The sequence below is a fragment of the Somniosus microcephalus genome, chromosome 31 (genome assembly GCF_052327205.1).
Source record: "Somniosus microcephalus isolate GS21.2 chromosome 31, FLI_Smic_1.0, whole genome shotgun sequence".
Classification (NCBI taxonomy): Eukaryota; Metazoa; Chordata; class Chondrichthyes; order Squaliformes; family Somniosidae; genus Somniosus; species Somniosus microcephalus.
The window spans coordinates 2282169-2304691 of NC_141017.1; the positions used below are offsets into that span (position 1 = coordinate 2282169).

Sequence of the window (22523 nt, forward strand, 5' to 3'; positions counted from 1 at the left end):
TTACACTGCGGACATTGACGTACAGACAACTTAATACCTCCTTCCTCACTTTTGCTCTTTTCCTCAATCTGGTCCCTGCAATTTTTGGGCTATTTCTAACTTTACTGCTGTTTCTATCTGAATGCAGTATTTGGCAAGTACAAGACACAGTGTTCAGTTGCTCTTATTTCATCAATAGTTGGAAATAGAAACAGGAAATGGAAACAAATTCAGAGGTATTCTATATAAAAAGGTTAACATTCTACAAAAATAGTGCAGTGGTTATTTAATATACAGATAATTATTTTTATGGTTACATGATCTTCTTTCCGCTCCTTGTTATTTTCTGGTTCCTCTTTCCCTGCCAAATTAGTTTAAACCCTCCCAACAGTACCAGTTAACCTCTCAACGAGAACATTGGTCCCAGCTTTGTTCAGGTGCAACCCGTCCATCTGGTACATGTGCCCCTTCCCCCAGAACCGGTCCCAATGCCCCAAGAATCTGAAACCCTCCCTCCTGCACCACTTCTCCAGCCACGCATTTATCTATGACAGTGGCTGCTTGGATACAAAATTGGTTAAGGGACAGAAAGCAGAGATAGTGGTGAGTGGTTGTTTTTCAGACTGGAGGGAAGTGTGCAGTGGTGTCCCCCAGGGGTCGGTATTAGGACCACTGCTCTTTTTCCTATATATGTTAATGGCCTGGACTTGGGTATACAAGGCATCATTTCAAGGTTTGCAAATAGCACGGAATTCAGAGATGCAGTAAACAAGGAGGAGGATAGTAACAGACTTCAAGGGGACATCGACATTCGGGTGAGTGGGCAGGCACACGGCGAATGAAATTTACCGCAGAGAAGTGTGAAGTGAAAAAATGAGAGGCAATATAAACTAAATAGTCCAGTTTTAAAGAGGGTGAAGGAACAGAGAGGCCTCGGGTATATGTTCACAGAACTTTGAAGGTGGCAGGACAAGTTGAGAAGGCTGTTAAAAAAGCAGAGAGGATCCTTGGCTTTATTAATAGAGGCAGAGAGTACAAAAGCAAGGAAGTTATGTTAAACACTTATAAATCACTGGTTGGACCCCAGCTGGAGTACTGCGTCCAGTTCTGGGCAACACACTTTAGGAAGGATGTCAAAGCCTTAGAGAGGGTGCAGAAGATTTACTACAGTAGAATGGTACCAGGGATGAGGGACTTGAGTTTTGTGGAGAGACTGGAGAAGCTGGGTTTGTTCTCCTTAGAGCAAAGAAGGTTAAGAGGAGATTTGATGGAGGTGTTCAAAAATCATGAATTTTTTGATAGAGTAATGTTTTCGGTAACCGGATTTAAGGTGACTGGCAAAAGAACCAGAGGCGACATGAGGAAACATTTTTTTTATGCAGCGAGTTGTTGTGATCTGGAATGCGCTGCCTGAAAGGGCAGTGGAGGCAGATTCAATAGTAACTTTTAAAAGGAAATTGGATAAATACTTGGAGAAAAAAATTACAGGTCTACGGGGAAAGAGAAGGGGATTGGGATTAATTGGATAGCTCTACAAAAGAGCCAGCACAGGCCCGATGGGCTGAATGGCCTCCTTCTGTGCTGTGTGATTCTATTATGCTATGATTCCAAGGATCCCATTAAAATAATGGCACATGTGGCGATCTCCTGTCTGAGTAATGTCAGGAAGAGTGTGCATAAAGATGTATGTTATAAACACAGCAAGAGACTTACATGTTGGTAAGTCATGAACTACCAGTTGCATTTTAAAAATTCTTATGAGGACACCTTTCAAAAATGTCAAATCTTCAGCTCCTCTACTGAACCGCAGATTGTTTCTCACAGATACGACCATGGTAACCTCTCACATCAAATGTGTTTTATTAAACAGCTTCTCTTAGCATTATCATTTCAGGTTTTTTCAAATCCCTTCCCTCTGAGCATAATCATCCTTTTTGGATATGTAGTGACATCAGAAAGACAAATCTTTTCCATATTAGCCCCATTCAGAACATTTCAGTTCAGACAATGCTGAATGGGCTGAGAAACTAAAATTGAAAGTAGCGAGGTCCGACAGGTAATTCCACTGACCAGACTGAAACAAGCTCACTTTACCTTGCTGTTTGGAGAAAATCTTCTTCTGCCGTTGCAGTTTGGGTATTCTTTCAATCACAGGATTGGAGAACGTGACCTGCCAAATGACAACGAGGAAGCACGATTAAGAAGTTTGCAGATGATACAAAAATTGGCCGTGTGGTTCATAATGAAGAAGAAAGCTGCAGACTGCAGGAAGATATCAATGGGCTGATCAGGTGGGCAGAACAGTGGCAAATGGAATTCAATCTGGAGAAGTGTGAGGTAATGCATTTGGGGAGGGCAAGGGAACACACAATAAATGGTAGGACACTGAGAAGTGCAGAAGATCAGAGGGACCTCTGAGGGGCATAGATTTAAAGTAATTGGTCAGAGATTTAGAGGGGATTTGTGGAGAAGTTTTTTCACCCAGAGGGTGGTGGGGGTCTGGAACTCACTGCCTGAAAGGGTGGTAGAGGCAGAAACCCTCATCGCATTTAAAAAGTGCTTGGATGTGCACTTGAAGTGCCGTAACCTACAGGGGCTACGGACCAAGAGCTGGAAAGTGGGATTAGGCGGGATGGCTCTTTCTCAGCCGGCACAGACACGATGGGCTGAATGGCCTCCTTCTGTGCCATAAATTTCAATGATTCTATGAATTGTGGAAAGCCAGTAACTGTTAGAGCACGACAAGAGGAATCGGCCCTGCAACCAACCGAGCACCTGAGCTGGTTAACTGTGGGGACACATCTCAAAAGGTCACCACACGCAACTGCTTCTTACAAACAAGGCTTAGACGCTTCATTACCGGCTCCATCTACTGATGGTACAGGGCCACCAAAATGATCCTCTCGGCTTAATGGTCTTCCTCTACTTAGCCTATAATTGAAGTGTTTTTGTGCTGGTATTAGTAAATCCTCTCAGCATTCTTTAACTGAATTATAAACAGTGGCCACTTCATGACATCGCAAAACAGTTTGCCAGGTTAACTGACTTCAGTATTAAACTATCCATCAAAAGTGCCATTGGCAAAATGTTGGAGTCCATTATTAAGGAAACAGTAACAGAGCATTTGGATAAACATAATTTAATAGGACAGAGCCAGCATGGTTTTACGAAGGGGAAGTCATGTTTGACAAATTTGCTCGAATTCTTTGAGGATGTAACATACAGGGTGGATAAAGGGGAACCAGTGGATGTAGTGTATTTGGACTTCCAAAAGGCATTTGACAAGGTTCCACACAAAAGATTACTGATCAAGATAAAAAATCACGGGATTGGGGGTAATATACTGGCATGGGTGGAAGATTGGCTATCTAACAGAAAACAAAGAGTTGGGATAAATGGTTCATTCTCGGGCTGGCAATCAGTAACTAGTGGTGTTCCGCAGGGGTCAGTGCTGGGACCCCAACTCTTTACAATCTATATTAACGATTTGGAGGAAGGGACCGAGTGCAACATATCCAAGTTTGCCGACGATACAAAGATGGGAGGGAAAGCAGTGAGTGAGGAGGACATAAAAAACCTGCAAAAGGACATAGACAGGCTAAGTGAGTGGGCAGAGATTTGGCAGATGCAATATAATGTTGGAAAGTGTGAGGTTATGCACTTTGGCAGAAAAAAATCGAAGAGCAAGTTATTATCTAAATGGAGAGAAACTGCAAAGTGCTACAGTACAAAGGGATCTGGGGGTCCTGGTGCATGAAACACAAAAAGTTAGTATGCAGGTGATCAGGAAGGCCAATGGAATCTTGGCTTTTATTGCAAGGGGGATGGAGTATAAAAGCAGGGAAGTCTTGCTGCAGTTATACAGGGTACTGGTGAGACCACACCTGGAATACTGCATGCAGTTTTGGTTTCCATATTTAAGAAAAGATATACTTGCTCTCGAGGCGGTTCAGAGAAGGTTCACTCGGTTGATTCCAGAGATGAGGGGGTTGACGTATGAGGAAAGGTTGAGTAGGTTGGGACTCTACTCATTGGAGTTCAGAAGAATGAGAGGCGATCTTATCGAAACATACAAGATTGTGAGGGGGCTTGATCGGGTGGATGCGGTGAGGATGGTTCCACTGATGGGTGAGATTAGAACTAGGGGGCATAATCTTAAGAATAAGGGGCTGCCCTTTCAAAACTGAGATGAGGAGAAACTTCTTCACCCAGAGGGTAGTAAATCTATGGAATTTGCTACCCCAGAGAGCTGTGGAAGCTGCAACATTAAATAAATTTAAAATGGAGATAGACAGTTTCCTAGCAGATAAGGGAATTAGGGGTTACGGGGAGAGGGCAGGGAAGTGGACGTGAGTCTAGATTCGGATCAGCCATGATCCTATTGAATGGCGGAGCAGGCCCAAGGGGCCGTATGGCCTACTCCTGCTCCTACTTCTTATGTTCTTATGAACTGGGTGGTGTGATGGATCAACATGGGCCTTTCATCTCTGCCAGCCCAGACCAGTGAGGGTCTTCTGTGTGAAACCCATTTCAGCTGTCTCTATCCAGCTCCGAGACATGACCTGAAGCACAAAGCAGCCCTTAATTCAACACCAACTGGCAATGTCACTCATGCCCGAGTCTCTGTCCGAGTGATACTGTCATCGATTGGTGTGTGGCGAAAGCAAAATAATGCCACATAATTATAGCTGGTGAGGGAGCTTTACACTCTATCTGGCTATGCGAGACCTCCGAGCCAGGACTGCTGGATGCTGACACTGAATCTGCCAAGTCTTTATGAGCACAAAAAAAAAATTGGGACATGGTGTCAAAGAATACGGCTTCATCGCATGCAGGTATTTATTCCCCCTCCCAGTTTTCTTCCAATCTCTCTTGATGTCGGTGACTTTTGCAGTGTTGCAGACACTAGCAGCCTGCCCAACACTGGTCATTTTAACATCTGAGCTCGACAGTGAGGCTTGGCAGAATATTTTACCATGGTTGACATCACCGTCAAGCCCAATCCCAGCACACACATACATCCATACACACATGTATATACACCAACACACACACGTGCACAGGCATTTCCACACAAACACGTGCACAGGCACAGGCACATCCAGACACACTCACCTATCATCAGTATGAATCGGACAGATTTTTCTGCTCCCTAGCCCAGGGCTGCAGTGATCTATTGCACTGGTCTTACCACCACCCTAGTGGAGACCAATTAACTCACCACAGACCAGGGGCCAAAGCTGGAGCTTTCTGCCATGGGTCAGCCATTTGGAACTGAGATGAGGAGAAATTTCTTACCTCAGAGGGTGGTGAATCTTTACTTCTCTACCCCAGGGGGGTGTGGAGGCTCAGTCGTTGAGTATATTCAAGGCAGAGATCGATAGATTTTTGGATATTAAGGGAATCGAGGGATATGGGGATAGTGCAGGAAAGTGGAGTTGAGATTGGAGATCAGCCATGATCTCATTGAATGGCGGAGCAGGCTCGAGGGGCCAAATGGCCTACTCATGCTCCTATTTCTTATGTTCTGCCCTGTGTACTCAGTAACACTCCCTAAACCATTCAACCTCCATTTGGAGGAGGTGATCAAGTGAATCTTCTACTAATAATAATGGCCTGTTTACCCAAGCAGCCCTCACACTGTCCCCAGTGCCTGGTTCACAGTATCATGGAACGAGGCTGGGTCTGTACCCAACCACTTCTTCAGGAATGGTAGAGGGAAAATAAAATCTGAACTCGGGTGAATTTAAAGCCTTAGGTGTTTAGCTTTTCCCATTCGACACAATATCACTGTGTGATAGTGCGCACATATTAAAAATGCTGAGTAGGTGGCAACATCCTGTCTGAAAATACATGAAAGATCTTAAGTCAGGTCTTGTCAATGGGAAAACCCTCTTAGCTGTAAATGGTCAGTGATGTTAAGCAGAATACCCGGACTGGAAGCTCACTAATCCTCATGTACTTCCACACACCGGGCACCAGGTGGCTCTGCAAGACACGGTGCACACCATTATTTAGAACCAAGTCTTTCCTCATTTACAATCTCAAGAGCTTAAATGGAAATCCAGGATATTTACCAAATGCTCAGTCACCAGGCTAGCATGAGCAAACCTCTAGCATCTGACTACATTCATCACCCCCCCTGTAACTAACGCAAGTCTGACCTCTCCTAACACAACCCTGCCACCGCTGAGCGAACAGACTCCATCCCCACTGGAACAAACAGTGCATGGAGGGACGCCTCCTCACTGGCCATTTAGCTGCCCCCTCAGACACGAGACTGAAATGGGGGCCTGATGAGGAAGCTTAGGCCACATCATCTCCCCAAAGTGAGACCACAAAATGGTGTGTTGGGGAAATGAAGGCTTTTCCAACACAAGTCCCACCCCTTTCCTCCTCCCTCTTAGATAAAAACACAAGAATAGTAGGCTATTCAGCCCTTCGAGCCTGATCTTCCACCTCATCTCCACTTTCCCGCCCGATCTCCATATCTCCAGGGAATTAAGGGTTACGGGGAGCTGGCAGGAATTTGGACATGAGTCTAGGTTCGGATCGGACATGGCCCTGTGGGTAGCGGAGCGGGCCCAGGGGCCGTGTAGCCTGATCCTGCTCCTATTTCGGTGTCTAATTCTGTTAGATTCAGGAGATAGTTCTGTGATAGTGGATTGGCGGTTAGGATCAGATCAGCCATGATCTTATTGAATGGCGGAGCAGGCTCGAGGGGCCGATTGGCCTACTCCTGCTCCTATTTCTTATGTTCTTATGTTCTTATTCCTAGACAGCCTTAGTGCCCAAGAATCTCTCGATCTCCGTCTTGAATATACTCAACGACTGAGCATCCACAGCCCTCTGGGGTAGAGAATTCCAAAGATTCACCACCCTATGAGTGAATAAATTTCTCATCTCAGTCCTAATTGGCCGACCCTTTATTCTGAGACTATGACCCCCCTAGTTCTAGACTCCCCAGCCAGGGGAAACATTCTCCCAACATCTACTCTGTCAAGCCCCTTAGGAATTGTATACGTTTCAATGAGATCACCTCTCATTCCTGTAAACTCTAGAGAATATAGGCCTCGTCTACTCAATCTCTCCTCATAGGACAATCCCCCCATCCCAGGAACCAGTCTGGTGAACCTTCGTTGCACTCCTTCCAAGGCAAGTATATCCTTCCTTAGGTAAGGAAACCAAAACTGTGCACGGTTACCATGCCTTTGCCCCCACCACTAATGTTCCCTCTTTTTGTCGTGCGCGGTCCCTTTAACTGGCTACACGGCCCATTCAAATGTTCACGTTTGTGTGGTTTCTGCCATGTAAAAGCCAGTGAGCGGCCTGCGCGTGACCTCCAGGCGGCCGCGCAGCTTAGCGGGAACGTTGCTACCACCCCTCTCTTGCCTCTCCTGCCCACCTTGCCCCATCGTCCTTACCTCACCCCCACCTCTCCCCTCCTTCCCGGGTCCAATTACGGACTCTCTCATCCTGCATGATCTAAATTTGGCTTTACTCCCAAGTGGGCAAAGTCCCAGGAAGTCAACTAATTATATTCACACAGGCCCACGTACATATCACCCAGAGTGTTTTGTAATCCTCTGCTCTTTACTTTGTGTGCACCTCATGCGTTTTGTGTGTGAGCGGCGCGGGGAGAGGAGGAACTAAACCAAGGAGCGAGGAGTAATAGGGCAACAAAATATAAGTAAAATATGATGGAAAATAGTTTTATTCCTACCATGTTTCTAAAAGCCAGCAATAGTAAAAATGATACAAGTGGCACCAGAGCCTGGTGTGTACCTCTGCCAGGAGCACTCCCTGAGGCTCCAAATCCAGGTGAATTTCATGCCGTTGATTATCCAGGAAGTCTTCCAGCTTGAGATATTTTAAGGCACAGAGGGAACGCCAGTCCCGCCAGTAAACACTGATCTCTAATTCCCGAGACTGCAACGTAAAAAAACATTTTAAAAATTAAAATTAAAACTTCCAGGCGCGTATAGAGAAAAGCCCATTCCTAGAAACCTACGATTTCCTCCATCACACCATTTAACTGCCCCTTGAATGACGAGAATTTTATCTCCACTCCCCCACATGCAGATATTTCCTATCAGTCAACTCTGTGCAAAGGAGGGATTCCACACATCAGTCCTGAACTTGCCTTTGAGAAGTTTGCACCTAACACTCCTCATCCTCATACAGTTGCACTAAAGCGTCCACACATTTTGATATAAACCTTCCGATTTCAGAGTCCAAATCAATTATGTAAATGGTAAACAACAGTGGTCCCAGCACTGATCATGTGGAACACCACTACCCACTTTCCACCAGCCTGAGTATCTGCCTTTAACCCCTACTCCCTGTTTTACAGCAAGCTTGCTATCCATTCCACTACTTGTCCCCTGACTCCATATGCTCTGACCTTAGTTGAGTCTACTATACGGTACCTTATCAAAGGCCTTTTGAAAGTCCATGTATATTACATCTGCTACATTACCCTTGTCTACTCTTTGTTACTTCTTCAAAGAATTCAATAAGGTTGGTCAAGCATGATCTTCCTTTTGAAATCTGTGCTAACTATTCTTTATTATATCCTCAGTATTTAAATATTTTTCTATTACGCCTTTGAGTAAAGATCCCAGTGTCTTTCCTACCACTGACTTTAACCTGACTGGTCTATAGTGCCCTGGATTTGTTCTTCCTTTTAAATCTAAGTATAACATTAGCTGGCCACCAGTCCTCTGGCACTATTCCCCTCTCTATTGAACTTTTAGGAATATGTAATCAGTTCCCTAACGTCTTCGAGTATGCGCGGATGCAATCGACCTGGAGCAGGGGTTTTATCCTCTCTAAGTTTGTCTAGTTTATCAATGATTTGACAGGAAGAATGAGGAGAGGCAATATAAACTAAATGGTGCAATTTTAAAGGGGTGCAGGAACAGAGAGACCTAGGGGTGCACGTACACAAATCTTTGAAAGTGGCAGGACAAGTTGAGAAGTCTGCTAAAAAAAAAAGCATAAAACAACAGAAAATGCTGGAAAAACTCAGCAGGCCAGGCAACATCCGTGGAGAGAAAATAGAGTCAACGTTTCGGGTGAAAACCCTTTGTCAAAAAAAGCATACATTTTCCTTGACTTTATAAACAGAATAGAATGATACCTTTGTCAATCACTGGTTCGGCCCGAGCTAAAATATTGTATCAAATTCTGGGCACCACACTTTTGGAAGGCCGTCAAGCCCTTGCAGAGGGCGCAGAGGAGATTTACTAGAATGGTACCAGGGATGAGGGACTTCAGTTACGTGGAGAGACTGGAGAAGGTGAGGTTGTTCTCCTTAGAGCAGATATGGTTACGGGGAGATTTAATAGAAGTGTTCAAAAGCATGAAGGGTTTTGATTGAGTAAATAAGGAGAAACTGTTTCCACTGGCAGAAGGGTCGGTAACCAAAGGACACAGATTTGAGGTACAGGAAACTTTCGATTAACCGGCACCTAAATAACCGGAAATGTCGGTTAACCTGCAAAATTCAGGAGTAGGTTCAGGTAACTTTTATTACTTGCTTTCCTCCATGTGTTGCTGTGCAAGGGTGTGGCTGCAGCTGTTGCTAAGCTACAGAGACGCTTGCAACTTGTGGCCACTGTTTTGAAGCAACAGGGTTTGTTGCTTTATACGGAGCTCTCAGCTCCGTATCTTTTACTATAGCGTTCGGTTATCCGGAATTTTTGATGAACCGGCACCACGTCGGTCCCGTCTGTGCCGGATAAAAAAAAAGTTTCCTGTAATTGGCAAAAGAACCAGAGGCGAGATGAGGAGAAAATTTTTTACACAGCGAGTTATGATGATCTGGAATGCGCTGCCTGAAAGGGCGGTGGAAGCAGATTTGATAGTAACTTTCAAAAGGGAATTAGATAAGTACTTGAAGGGAAAATATGCAGGGCTACAGGGAAAGGGCAGGGGAGTGGGACTAATTGGAGAGCTTTCAAAGAGCCGGCACAGGCACAATGGGCCGAATGGTCTCCTTCTGTGCTGTATGATTCGATGATCTCTCCCCCTTTCTATCATAAATGTCTTGATATCGTCCTCTAATGTTATGTCCACCTTGTTAGTCTCCCTGGTAAATACTGAGGCAAAGTAATTATTCAATATTTCTGCCATTTCACTTTCATTACCTGAGTTTATCTTAGTGGTGCTATCCCATCTTAATTTTCCTTGTGTTATTTAAGTGTCAGTAGAATACTTCACTATTTCTTTTTATATTCTTTGATAATTTAATTTAGAAATTCCTCTTTGCCGTCTTAATTGATTTTTTGACTCATTTCCAAACCTCTTCGAACTCCCTTTCGTCATCCTCTCCTTTTTCTTCTATGTACTACTCAGAAAGTCTGCTTTTTCACATTTATCTTCATCTCTTTATTCATACCTGGTGTTTTATTATTGCCTAGTTTGTTCTCGTTGTTTAGCGGAATATATTTCTCCTGAAATCTATTGATCACTATTTTAATATTTTAATTCTCTTTGTCTGTCAATCAGTTTACCTTCCCTAGCTCCATCCTCATCTGCTCATAATTGGATTTTTTCCAATCTATTACTTTGGTCTTTGTCTTATGTCTCTCTCAATGATTATTTTAAACTTTATTATATTGTGATCACTATTGCCTAGCTGCTCACCTAAGCTTACACCTCTTATCTGCTCTGTTCATTTCCCAGTACTAGATGCAGCTTCCAGGACCTGGATGTTCCCTCGTGTCTTGGTTCAGTTCTGGTCCCCAGTATTCAAGTCGCAGCCTGACTAGAGCACTATACCTCAGACATGCACTTTATTGATTTGGCGATATAACTTTCTGTTTACTTTTTAATTGCTGCTGGGCAAGGATTAGACATAGTCAGTGCTGAGCCCACTATCACTCCATCTTTCATTCTTGCCCTTCTCAGCTAGTTTGACACCAACAATAAGTTCTTCATTGTTTCTTCCACTGTGTAAGATCTTGCTCCTACCTATATTGAATTTCTTCTCCTACAGTTCTGCCAGTTTACAAATGTTGTACAAATCACTCTGCATTTCCTTGGCTGCTTCTTCATACTCTACTACCCCTTTCAACCCAGTTTAGTACCATCTGTGAATATGACTAACTTACATTGTGATTCTAAGTCCAGGTCCTTGATGTAGATGAAAAGCATCAAGGGCCCCAGCAATGATCCCTGGGGTACCCCACACACTACATCCCCCAGTACTGATCCCTGGGGTATCCCACACACTACATGCCCGAGTACTGATCCCTGGGGTATCCCACACACTACATCCCCCAGTACTGATCCCTGGGGTATCCCACACACTACATGCCCGAGTACTGATCCCTGGGGTATCCCACACACTACATCCCCCAGTACTGATCCCTGGGGTATCCCACACACTACATGCCCGAGTACTGATCCCTGGGGTATCCCACACACTACATCCCCCAGCACTGATCCCTGGGGTACCCTACACAGTACTTTCCCCCCAGCGCCAATCCCTAGGGTACCCCACACACTACATGCCTGAGTACTGAGCCCTGGGGTACCCCACACACTACATGCCCCAGCACTGATCCCTGGGGTACCCCACACATTGGTAGCACTGATCCCTGGGGTACCCCACACATTGGTAGCACTGTAACCTTGGAGTCAGAGGTTGTGGGTGCAAGACCCTCTCCCGAGACTTGAGCACAATATCTAGGCTGAGACTCCAGTGCAGTACTGAGGGAGTGCTGCACTGACAGAGGTGCCGTCTTTCAAATGAGTCTGCCCTCTCAGGTGGATGTAAAAGATCCCATGGCACTATTTCGAAGAAGAGGATGAGAGTTCTCCTCGGTGCTGTGGCCATTTTTATCCCTCAACCAACATCAATAAAACCGAGTATCCAGTCATTATCACGTTGCTGTTTCTGGGACCTTGCTCTGCACAAATTGGCTGCTCTGTTCCCTACATTACAACTTCAAAAGTACTTCATTGGCTGTAATGTGCTTTGGAACGTCCTGAGGTCATGAAAGGCACTATATAAATGCAAGTCTTTCTTTCTTTACATTCCCTAGCACTGATCCCTGAGGTACCACACACAGTACATTCCCCAACACTGATCTCTGGGACACCCCATTCCTTACTTACCCCCAGTACCAATCCTTGGGGCACCCCATTCATTATATCCCCTCAGTACTGATTCCTGAGGTACACCACTCAGTATATTTGCCTAGCTCGACATTATTCCCCAAACTAGTACCTCCTGCTTTCTCTCTTGCAATCACTTCCTTAGCGAACTCCAAGTTTTACACAGGATACCCATTGCATTAACCTTGCGGAACTTTATCAATTAATCAGGTGATGCTAAGTCATTTCTACTTGTTCTTCAGCCAGCATCTGCTACATAGCCAAGTCATCAAAACCAATTATTTACCTGGTAACCAAAATCGACAAAATCCAACACATTAATCATAGCTTCCCGCAGCAATTCATCCGCTACGGAGTAGTATTTCCCAGTTCCTGCAATGTTCGGATGAGGAGCAATGGTGTCAAAAGGCTCAGGTGTGACAATAACCCAGACTTATGTTAATACATGATGCATGGATCAATTATGTTTCATTCTCCCCACACTGTTTCCGATTCTCTCCTTCTGGGATCCCTCCAGCTAACAGGCTATCTGTATCCTGCTGCTCTGTAACCTGACCCGACACACAAAGACTGTTGACTCATCGACCTTTCACCACAGAGAAAACATACAACCACCACTGGAGAGTACGGCAAGCGCTCCACTCCCTCCCACAAATCCGCAGCAGCAGAAAAATGACCAACTAATTATCTCTGCCCTAGGAAGTACTGAATGCATTGTCTGATATACAACTGGAAACCTGGGTATTTGGCAATGTGTATCAAAGTGCGACTGAGTGTCAAAGCAGCTGCTGCTTTCTGGCACGGAGTAAATATACTCAATAGGCCACTGAAATGCATCCTCGTCATAGACAGGCGGGTCCTGCTTGAAGTTGGGAGGTTTACAATTTGTACTGAAGTGACTGCATGCAGAGCAACTTCTGGGAGGTGTGGGCAACAAGATACCCCCTGTAAGGAACCTTGGAGTTAAACAGCAAACTTGCGCACTGACCATGTTCTTGATTCAATCTTTTCCAGTGCCTATAATCTCCCAAACATCCAATGTAACATCAACAGAATCGTAAAACTCATCTTAAAAATTCACCTTCTGCAGCCCGCCTCTGTATCACCGTTACTTGAAAATTCTTCATATAAACCGAGCAAGCAGGAAAACTGCATTAAAACACCCCCAAATAGGGACTGCGATTAAATGACTTCTCCATGTTCTCATTCAGCAACCTATTTAAAGAATACTCGGCCATAAAACACTCTTCTTCCGGTCTTATCCTCAAGTATTCCTCTGGAAGTACAGCCCCCTCCCCCTCTAAATCTACCCCTCCCCCTTTAAACAACCCCCAAACTCTCCCTCCCCACCCCGTCTGAAAAGGATCTGTGGGAATCATGGCTATGTGGACTGCCGCTGTTGACCCACTGTACTCACGCGCTCCAGCTCCACGGCGAAGCTCTGATTCCACGACTGTTCACCTGTTGCTCTCCATGCAGTCTGTCCAACGACTGTGTTATCAAGCTTCAGGACAGCACTCACATCATCTGGAGAACAAAACGTGGAAGGACAGAGGTTATCACAATGATCAGCTCGTTGCAGTAAATATCTACGGTGAATCCTGGATTTTTCTGTTCCCAAATGTATTGAGACCAAGTGAAATAGCACCATGCCAACCAGCAGCTCCGCGACCATTTGATGGAACAGAGAACCCTGAGGATAGGTAGTAGATAGCACCATCCAACTGTGCCACCAGAGGAAATGGAGAAAAATCCTCACATTTCAAAGTAACAAGATAATTTGCAAACAATTAGTAGAAATTTCTCTTTTGTTTATCAAAATTTTACATATAAATTCACAATTAATAGAAATTTCAGTACACAGAACCATAATTCAATGATGAGCTGCAATATCTAATGAATAAATCGGTTCAAAATCAGTTAAGCTCAGCTGCATATAGACAATGATCTGCGATAGCAGGGGCTACACAGCTTTCTGCGGCCACTGTCAATATCACCATGCTGAATTATGCTGAGGAAACAGAGAGGGAAGCACTCTTGACTTTTCCTGTCCAAGAGATGAAGGAAGTTGACAGTCGGACAAACTATCTTCCATGAGGGAACGCTGGGCATCCAATACCATTTGTGTTGGAATTGACAGCCCACTCCCAAGTGCCCACTCCCAGATTACAGGGAAGGGGTAGCAGCTAACATTCACCTTCATCAGAAGGTGTACTCACGACCATCTGATAACACAGCTTTCAAAATCGGACTTCATTTCACAGTACATCTGACAAAACTTGTGATACAAACAACAGAGGTCACATAGTGACACAGGAATATTTCAAAAGCAAAATACTGCGGATGCTGGAAATCTGAAATAAAAACAGAAAATGCTGGAAATACTCAGCATCTATGGAGAGAGAAACAGAGTTAACGTTTCAGGTCGATGACCCTTCGTCAGAACTGGAAAAAGCTGGAGATGGAACAGGTTTTTAAGCAAGTGTAGGGGCGGGGAAAGGGGGGAGGGGAGGAAAGAACAAAAGGGAAGGTCTGTGATAGGATGGAAGGCAGGAGAGATTGTGAGAGATTAAGAGATGGTGCAAGGCAAAAGGAGATGGTAATGGGACAAGTTAAGAAACAAAAGATGGCTCTAGATGAAGTGTAAATGACACTGGCAGAATGAAAGACAGCTGCCATGTGGAAGAGAGAAAAAAAAATTAAATAAATGGAAAAAATATTTCAGTTGTTCAACTAATATGGGCCGACTTTTTTTCTTTCCGAGAAGAGTCATCAAGGGAGATTTAGAGCTCACGCATCTACTAATAGTTTCAACTGAACAAGAGGCGATCCCTTGGCTAATTCGGAATCTCACAGCTAAGCAATCTACCCAAAGACACAGAATCTCTGTTTAATGCACTCAACTGGACAACTCTTCAGTTTTGATGAAGTTACGGCCACTGCCACTGCCACTCCTTCCATACAGACCTCTGCTGGTCCTGCTCATGAAAGAACTCCTACTTTCGTTGGGGCTGTATGCAGGCAGAGGAATACCAGACCCACGAGATCGCCCTGGAACCGACTCCAAAAGTCCCGTACAGCCAGCAATTCGGACCTCCAGCGTGCCTGAAATAAACAAACCGTAAACAGCAAAACGTCCCATCGGCGTGCCCATCTCAATTAGACATGCACAATTCTTGCTTATTGTCCCTCTTCACAGAATCACAGAAACCCCACAGTGCAGATAGAGGCCATTTCGGCCCATCGAGCCTGCACCGACACATATCCCACCCAATCCCCATAACCCCTACACCAACACATATCCCACCCTATCCCACCCACCCCACGTATTTAATCCCCCTAACACTAAGGGTCCATTTTTATCATAGCCAATCAACCTAACCCGCACATCTTTGGACTGTGGGAGGAAACCGGAGCACCCGGAGGAAACCCACGCAAACACGGGGAGAATGTGCAAACTCCACACAGACAGTCACCCGAGGCCGGATTTGAACCCGGGTCCCTGGCGCTGTGAGGCAACAGTGCTAACCACTATGCCACCGTACTCTTCTTTGAGTATTTTCCCTGTCTTTTTAGCCTTGTCATTACCGCACACCATCATTCACCTTACTTTACAATCACACCACGTAGCCATCTGGTGCAAAATTCCAGAGAAACACCCGGCTGGGTTTGCCTTCTGAATTAACTACTGCTTTGTGAGGAAGCACCTCAACTCCACTTCTCAAACCCAAGGGAAGATTGAGAACTCACTGTTTGGTGTTGCTCTTCAATACCCATGTTCAGTACAGAGCATGTTCATGTTTCCACTGGCAGGAGGGTCGGTAACCAGAGGACACAGAATTAAAATAATTGGCAAATAAGCCGGGGGGGGGGGGGGGCGGGGCGGGCGGTTGTGGGGTGAAGAGACTTTAAAAAAAAACACAGCAAGTTGATGTCATCTGGAATGCGCTGCCTGAAAGGGCGGTGGAAGCAGATTCAACAGCAACTTTCAAAAGGGAATTGGATAAATAATAAAAAGAAAACATTTGCAGGGCTACGGGAAAAGAGCAGGGGAGTAGGACTAATTGGGTAGCTCTTTCAAAGAGCCGGCACAGGCACGATGGGCAGAATGGCCTCCTTCTTGCTGTATCATTCTGTGTCAATCTGTACAAGCTGTGTAGTCCTGAACTGGCAGCTGATGTAGGAACATTTAAAGGTATCCTGAGCATTCCAAGAGACAATACTGCTGGGATGAAATTCTACTTGAATCTATGATTCCTATTCCCTTACCAAACCCACCTTGTCCATGTGCACCTGTGAGACAACATGATAACCAATATCTGTACAAGATTTTTACTGTGAATAAGGGAAGTGGGCCTGAGAAACAGTCTCTAGGTCACCATAAATGTCAGTAATCTTTTAAATCCTGCAAGACCCAATCCCTCCAGCTTCCGATCTTCCAAAAGCAATTTGTCAACTCACCATTTCAGAACGACTGCAGGAAAATGAATGATTTCCACTGAAATGGTTACAAATGGTATCCTGATTAGAAGTGGATAGCAACATCTTTGAGATTAACAGAATATATTTCAGAAACAGAATCATTGGCCCGGATTTTACGGTCAGCAGTGACGGGACGGCGCTCGTCGCTGACCTCGGATAGAGCTGCCCATGAAGATTCAGTGGGCTCCAGAGCGTCGATTTCCTCTATTCCGACGTGACTTTAAATCTAGTACCATCTATAGGGGATCTGTGACATCCAGCAACAGAGAGGCCATCAGGCAGGCTGATCAGCCAATCAGTTTGAAGAATTCTCATAGACCGTAAATCAGGAAGTAAAAGGTACAGATTATAATTCACTTTTTAATCATTTTACAAAAATCGAAATAAAGATTGGGACATACTTGAGATTAAGGTAGAAGATGAAATGTCAAACAAACTTTTATTATTTTAAAAATCATGGAATTTTTAAATGTTATTCTGTTGGGAATGACACTCCACACTTGTAAAATTAGGTTTTCAGGGCCAGAAAGGTTGTTCTGCAGTAATTACGACTTAGTACGGCATTAAAAACTCAGTTACACCCCATTCAACAAGGCTTAACATTTTCAATGGTTTTTACAGCGAGAATAGTGCGTAAAAAGTTGAAGTTCACATCAAATCACAGATTCTATGTTGATTGCACCTGCAAAGTCTGCAACCGTGCACCCTGTGGAACAGCAACATCCGGATTTCCACATTTAACTGCGCATGTGCGGATGCCAAAAGTTGCTGTTAGTTTTACACAGTAATGACGGCGAGCGCTGACAGTTTCGCTGTCATTACAACCGCAAATTCTGGGCCATAATGGGCTAAACGAAGCACAGAAACGTCGTTGCCCATCAAATCTGAGCCCGTGGTTTCTCCAAGAACCACCCAGTCTAATACCTGATGTTCCACTTTTTCAGGTAACTATCTAATCCCTATTAATATAATTTATAGACACTTTTCAATAGTTTATGGTAGAGAATTTACATCTAATCATCTCTGTAAAAAAAAAACTTTTTCTACCCTCTCTTACAATTCTTTTTGTAACAATCTTAAATTTGTGCCCTATCGCGACTGCCTCCTGTCTTGGTCATTAAGCCCACTAAATTCCTCGCAATGATCCAAATTTGGCCTGGAATCGGTCCAAAACAGTCCCAGAACCAAAGAGCCTTCCCTTCACACACACCGAGGTCTATACAAGTTTGGAGCCAACTTTAACACTAAAATTAGCCCTCTTCCAGTTTTCACCTTTGATTGTTCCTAGTCCCTTTCGATCTCTACTCCAAACATATTGATACTGTGATAAATTTGGACTGGCTATTATTTGTTATTAATTTGTTGTATTTATATAGTGCCTTTAACGTAGTAAAACGTCCCAAAGTGCTTCACAGGAGCATTACCAGACAAAATTTGACACCAAGCCACAAAGAGATATTAGGGCAGGTGGGGGTAGGTTTTAAGGAGTACCTTCAAGGAGGGGAGAGAGGCGGAGAGGTTTAGGGAAGCATTCCAGAGCTTAGGGCCTCGGCAACTGAAAGCACGGCTGCCAATGGTGGGGCGATGGAAATCGAGGGTGGCCAAGGAGGCCAAAATTGGAAGATCGCAGATATCCCTGAGGGTCGAGGGGCTGGAGGAGTTTACAGAGATTGGGTGGGGCAAGGCCATGGAGAGATTTGAAAACAAGGATGAGAATTTTAAATTTAAGCCGATGTAGGCCAGCGAGCACAGGGGTGATGGGGGAACGAGACTTGGTGCGAGTTGGGATATGGGCAGCAGAGTTTTTTATGAGCTGAAATTTATGGAGGGTGGAAGTCGAGAGGCTGGCCAAGAGAGCATTAGAATAGTCGAGTCTGGAGGTAACAAAAGCATGGATGAGGGTTTCAGCAGCAGATGGGCTGAGGCAGGAGTGGAGACGGGTGATATTACGGAGATGGAAGTAGGCGGTCTTGGTGATGGATAGTGAAAGGCGGTAAAATTGGACACTAAGGGAACTAAAGGGTTAACAACTTTGTGCTAATATGCACAATACATATAAGTATTGCCAGTAACACAGAACAAAGGAACTGTTGAATATAAGAGAACACGCTGTAAGACTCAACAGAAATGTGGTGATAAGAAAGTTGGCCGAACGCCCGGAGATGTCCATCAAGGACCTGTTATGCACCTGGCACAGGGGCATTGCACTCATTATGAACCGTTTTCCACCCAAAACATATGTTTTGCACATGGCACCACTATGCCACAGGTTGTACAAAACCTGAAGGGAAACTGTGTTCATGGAGCATTTGTCCCCGGATGAGTGTCTCCCCTGTTAACTTGTAATAAAGGCTATTCTACTCTAGTGAAACCCCGGACTCCGAATGGTTAATTACCAGCGGGCGAACAGTTCCCCAACAGACAGGTATGGTGTTGTTAGCTCAGCTCAGGGTCAAATAGGTCGCAGAGGTGACGAACAGCCTGGCTCAGCCTCAGACAGTGGCCAGGAAGCGGGACGGATTCGGTGGCTATGGAATGGAGTTTGTGGTGGGACCGAAGACAATAGCTTTGGTCTTCCCAATATTTGTTGGAGGAAATTTCTGCTCTTCCAATACTGGATGTCGGACAAGCAGTGCGACAAACCAGCGGCAGTGGAGGGGGCGAGAGAGGTGGTGGTGAGGTAGAGCTGGGTATCGTCAGCACACATGTGGAAACTGATGCGTTTTCAGACGATGTCGCTGAGGGGCAGCACGTAGATGAGAAATAGGAGGAGGGCAAGGATAGATCCTTGGGGGACTCCAGAGGTAACTGAGTCACCAGGGAACCACCATCATAGGGAACTGTAGCATAGCGTTAAAGTTACTGGACTAGTAATCCAGAGCACTTAGACTCATGATCCAGAGACGTGAGTTCAAATCCCACCACGGCAGCTGGGGAATTTAAATTCAGTTAATTAAATAAATCTGGAATAAAAAGTTAGTATCAGTAATGGTGACCATGAAACTATCGGATTGTCGTAAAAACCCATCTGGTTCACTAATGTCCTTTAGGGAAGGAAATCTGCTGTCCTCACCAGGTCTGGCCTATACATGACTCCAGACCCAGCAATATGGTTGACTGCCCCCTGAAAAGGCCTAGCAAGTCATTCAAGGGCAACTAGGGCAATAAATGCTGGCCTTGCCAGCGACGCCCACATGCCGTGAACAAAAAAGAAATCCCGTTCAGCATGTACTGTGAGTCACAAACTTGGAAACGGTGCAGTCTACATCAGTGTGCTAGGAATGGCAGCTCAGTGTCGGCATGGATTGGCCACTGGTAACACTCGGTCCATAAAATCCCAAATCACATTCTTCAGATTTCTGCAGTGCCCTTTTCAGGAAAATGTACAAGGATATTAGTAGGATACATTATACTGTGGTTTATTGCAGAGATATCGATATTTTGGTGATAATCCCAGCACTTCCCTAAATTTAAAAAAAAATTATGTTTTTGTAGAATCTCTTACCCCAAAAGATCCAGCTAATCGCGGACTGCGGGATTACATTTCTGCTGTGGGATTTTAGGACATGTTTGTGCAGAAAAAAACCTAAACTGCTTCAATTTATGCAGAGAGTACTGTACTATAAACAAAGTAACTTTGTTCCATCTCCTAGTTGATTTTACAATATTCACACTAGCATGCAGAATTTAATTTTTGTTAGTGTTTATACAACATGAAACATACATGCAGCTGATTGGGCCGGAGGTTGCGGTAGAGATAATGGTGAGGCTCACAGCGCTCACTGTTAGTTATATGGAAATCGGACAGCAACCTCCAGCAACTGCACCCTGCGCAGTTAAACTCAGAAATTCAGCTCCTCCAAAAGCTGCACGATAACAGTATCTCGCCGTCTTACTCACTATTCAAATACGTTGAACAGCGTGAAGTTGCTGTACCTACCTCGGAGATAGCAACTAAACTCGCCAGAAAAAGTTAGGGCTCGTCCATTCCAGTGTAAATGCCCTTTTAAACATAGAAACATAGAAGATAGGAGGAGGAGTAGGCCATTCGGCCCCTCGAGCCTGCTCCGCCATTCAATGAGATCATGGCTGATCATCCAAACTCAGTACCCTGACGTGGCAAGTCATAATTACTGCCAAACAACCTCTCTGGCACTGAAAATTAACATTTACAAGTGTGGAGTCTCATTCCTTCAGATTTTAATTATTGTTGGAGACTATAAAAAAAAAATCTTTTTGTTTACTTTTTCTTTCCATCTCTCTTTTCTCTCTCTCTCTCTCTCTCTCTCTCTCTCTCTTAATCCAGTCCTTCTTTCCCTCTGTTTATTTCACTTTGAATTCCACTGTGTGGAGTTTGCACATTCTCCCCGTGTTTGCGTGGGTTTCCTCCGGGTGCTCGTTTCCTCCCACAGTCCAAAGATGTGCGGGTTAGGTTGATTGGCTATGATAAATTAACCCTTAGTGTTAAGGGGATTAAATACATGGGGTTACGGGGATCGGGTGGGATATGTGTCGGTGCAGGCTCGATGGGCCGAAATGGCCTCTATCTGCACTGTGGGGTTTCTGTGATTTCTGTGAATATTCTAACTGACACTTCCCGGTTCAGACTCTGCGTTGCTCATTCACAATTCTTCAATCTGATTGGTTAAGGAGATACACAGTTGCTGGCCCTGTTCACACAGGTCCCAGATGCTCTGTAGAGGGCGCTGCACTTTTTTGGATCCCGAATGTACAGTAAGTTCCAGTGTAAAATCCCACAGAAAGTCTATGGGTAAGTGCAAGTGGAATGATGGGCTGGCGCCATTCGTTCACCGCTGGGAGTAGAATCTGGCCCATTGAAAACTGTAGTCTGGATTGTTTCAAAAACCAAACTGGTTCACTAATGTCCTCCAAGGAAGGAAACCTGCCAGCTCTACCCAGTCTGGCCTACATGTGACTCCAGTGTCACGCTATGTGGTTGATTCTTAATGCCTTCAGGGCAACTAGGAATGGACAATAATTGCCGGGTTTGCCAGCGACACCCACATCCCAAGAATGAATTAGAAAAGACTGCATACCCGTCAGTGGTGAAGGCTTGTAGAGCGTGCTGTACTGGTTCTGTTGGTAAGAAGTGCTGTTCCGATTGCTGAATGCTGGAGAGCATGCCATAACAAGTTCCTCTTTAATGATACAGCCTTTGGGATGATCCTCTGGCAGCTCATTTAATCTCAGCTCTAGAGAATGCTTTAACAGGTCCACCTTCTCACTCGACTCATTCAACCTGGATTGAGCCTAAGATTAAAAACAAATAGATTTTTTGGATATATAATGTAATATAATATATTACTTCAAGCTAGTTTAAAAAAAAAGTTACATACAAACCAGAATTGCATGACCTATCTCAATGGCTACACAGTGAGTAGCTGAACCATACATGGTCCCACCCATGACTATAGAATCATTGAATTCTAGAGCACCAAAAAGGCCATTCAGCCCATAATGCCTTTGAACGCCTTCATCTGATCTCCCCTTAACCGTCTCTGTTCCTACAAAAAGTTTTTCTGGTCTCTCATCTCTGAATTAGTGCTCAAGTTAGCTGATACCGTGTGGAGTGGCAGTCTAGATGCTACAACTGTCTCAAAATCCCTGGATTAAAGAGGCAAAAATCAACCAGGGCTCCACATACAACTATTACACAGCAACTCACGCTCGAAGTATAGAGAACTGGTGAGGACTGAATCAGTACTGGTGATGTCCCATGGTCAAACAGCCTGCCAACACGCCAGTGCTTCGGCTCACTTGGGCGAGATACCTGTAGGATCGATTCCTCCCCCCAACGGTGAAAATATTGGACTATGAAAGATAAAAACCCAGAAGTGCACAGCCCGCAAAAAAGAGCTGGGCAATAAAGGGTTAATTCAAACATTGCAGCCGAAACTACGAACCTTCAAGAGACT

General features: G+C 44.7%; 1 protein-coding gene across 2 annotated transcripts in view; it reads right to left on the reverse strand.

The window, feature by feature from the left end:
• Window positions 1-22523, reverse strand: part of pkn1a (protein kinase N1a) — a 185862-nt gene that overhangs the window by 105683 nt on the left and 57656 nt on the right. For both annotated transcript variants that reach the window (XM_085971468.1, XM_085971466.1), the window contains exons 4-8: window positions 21645-21858; window positions 15010-15210; window positions 13523-13632; window positions 7765-7908; window positions 2074-2149 (exon numbers count right to left, since the gene is read on the reverse strand). In XM_085971468.1, the coding sequence (XP_085827594.1) occupies window positions 2074-2149; window positions 7765-7908; window positions 13523-13632; window positions 15010-15210; window positions 21645-21858 (745 nt within the window). The remainder of the gene's footprint in view (window positions 1-2073; window positions 2150-7764; window positions 7909-13522; window positions 13633-15009; window positions 15211-21644; window positions 21859-22523) is intronic.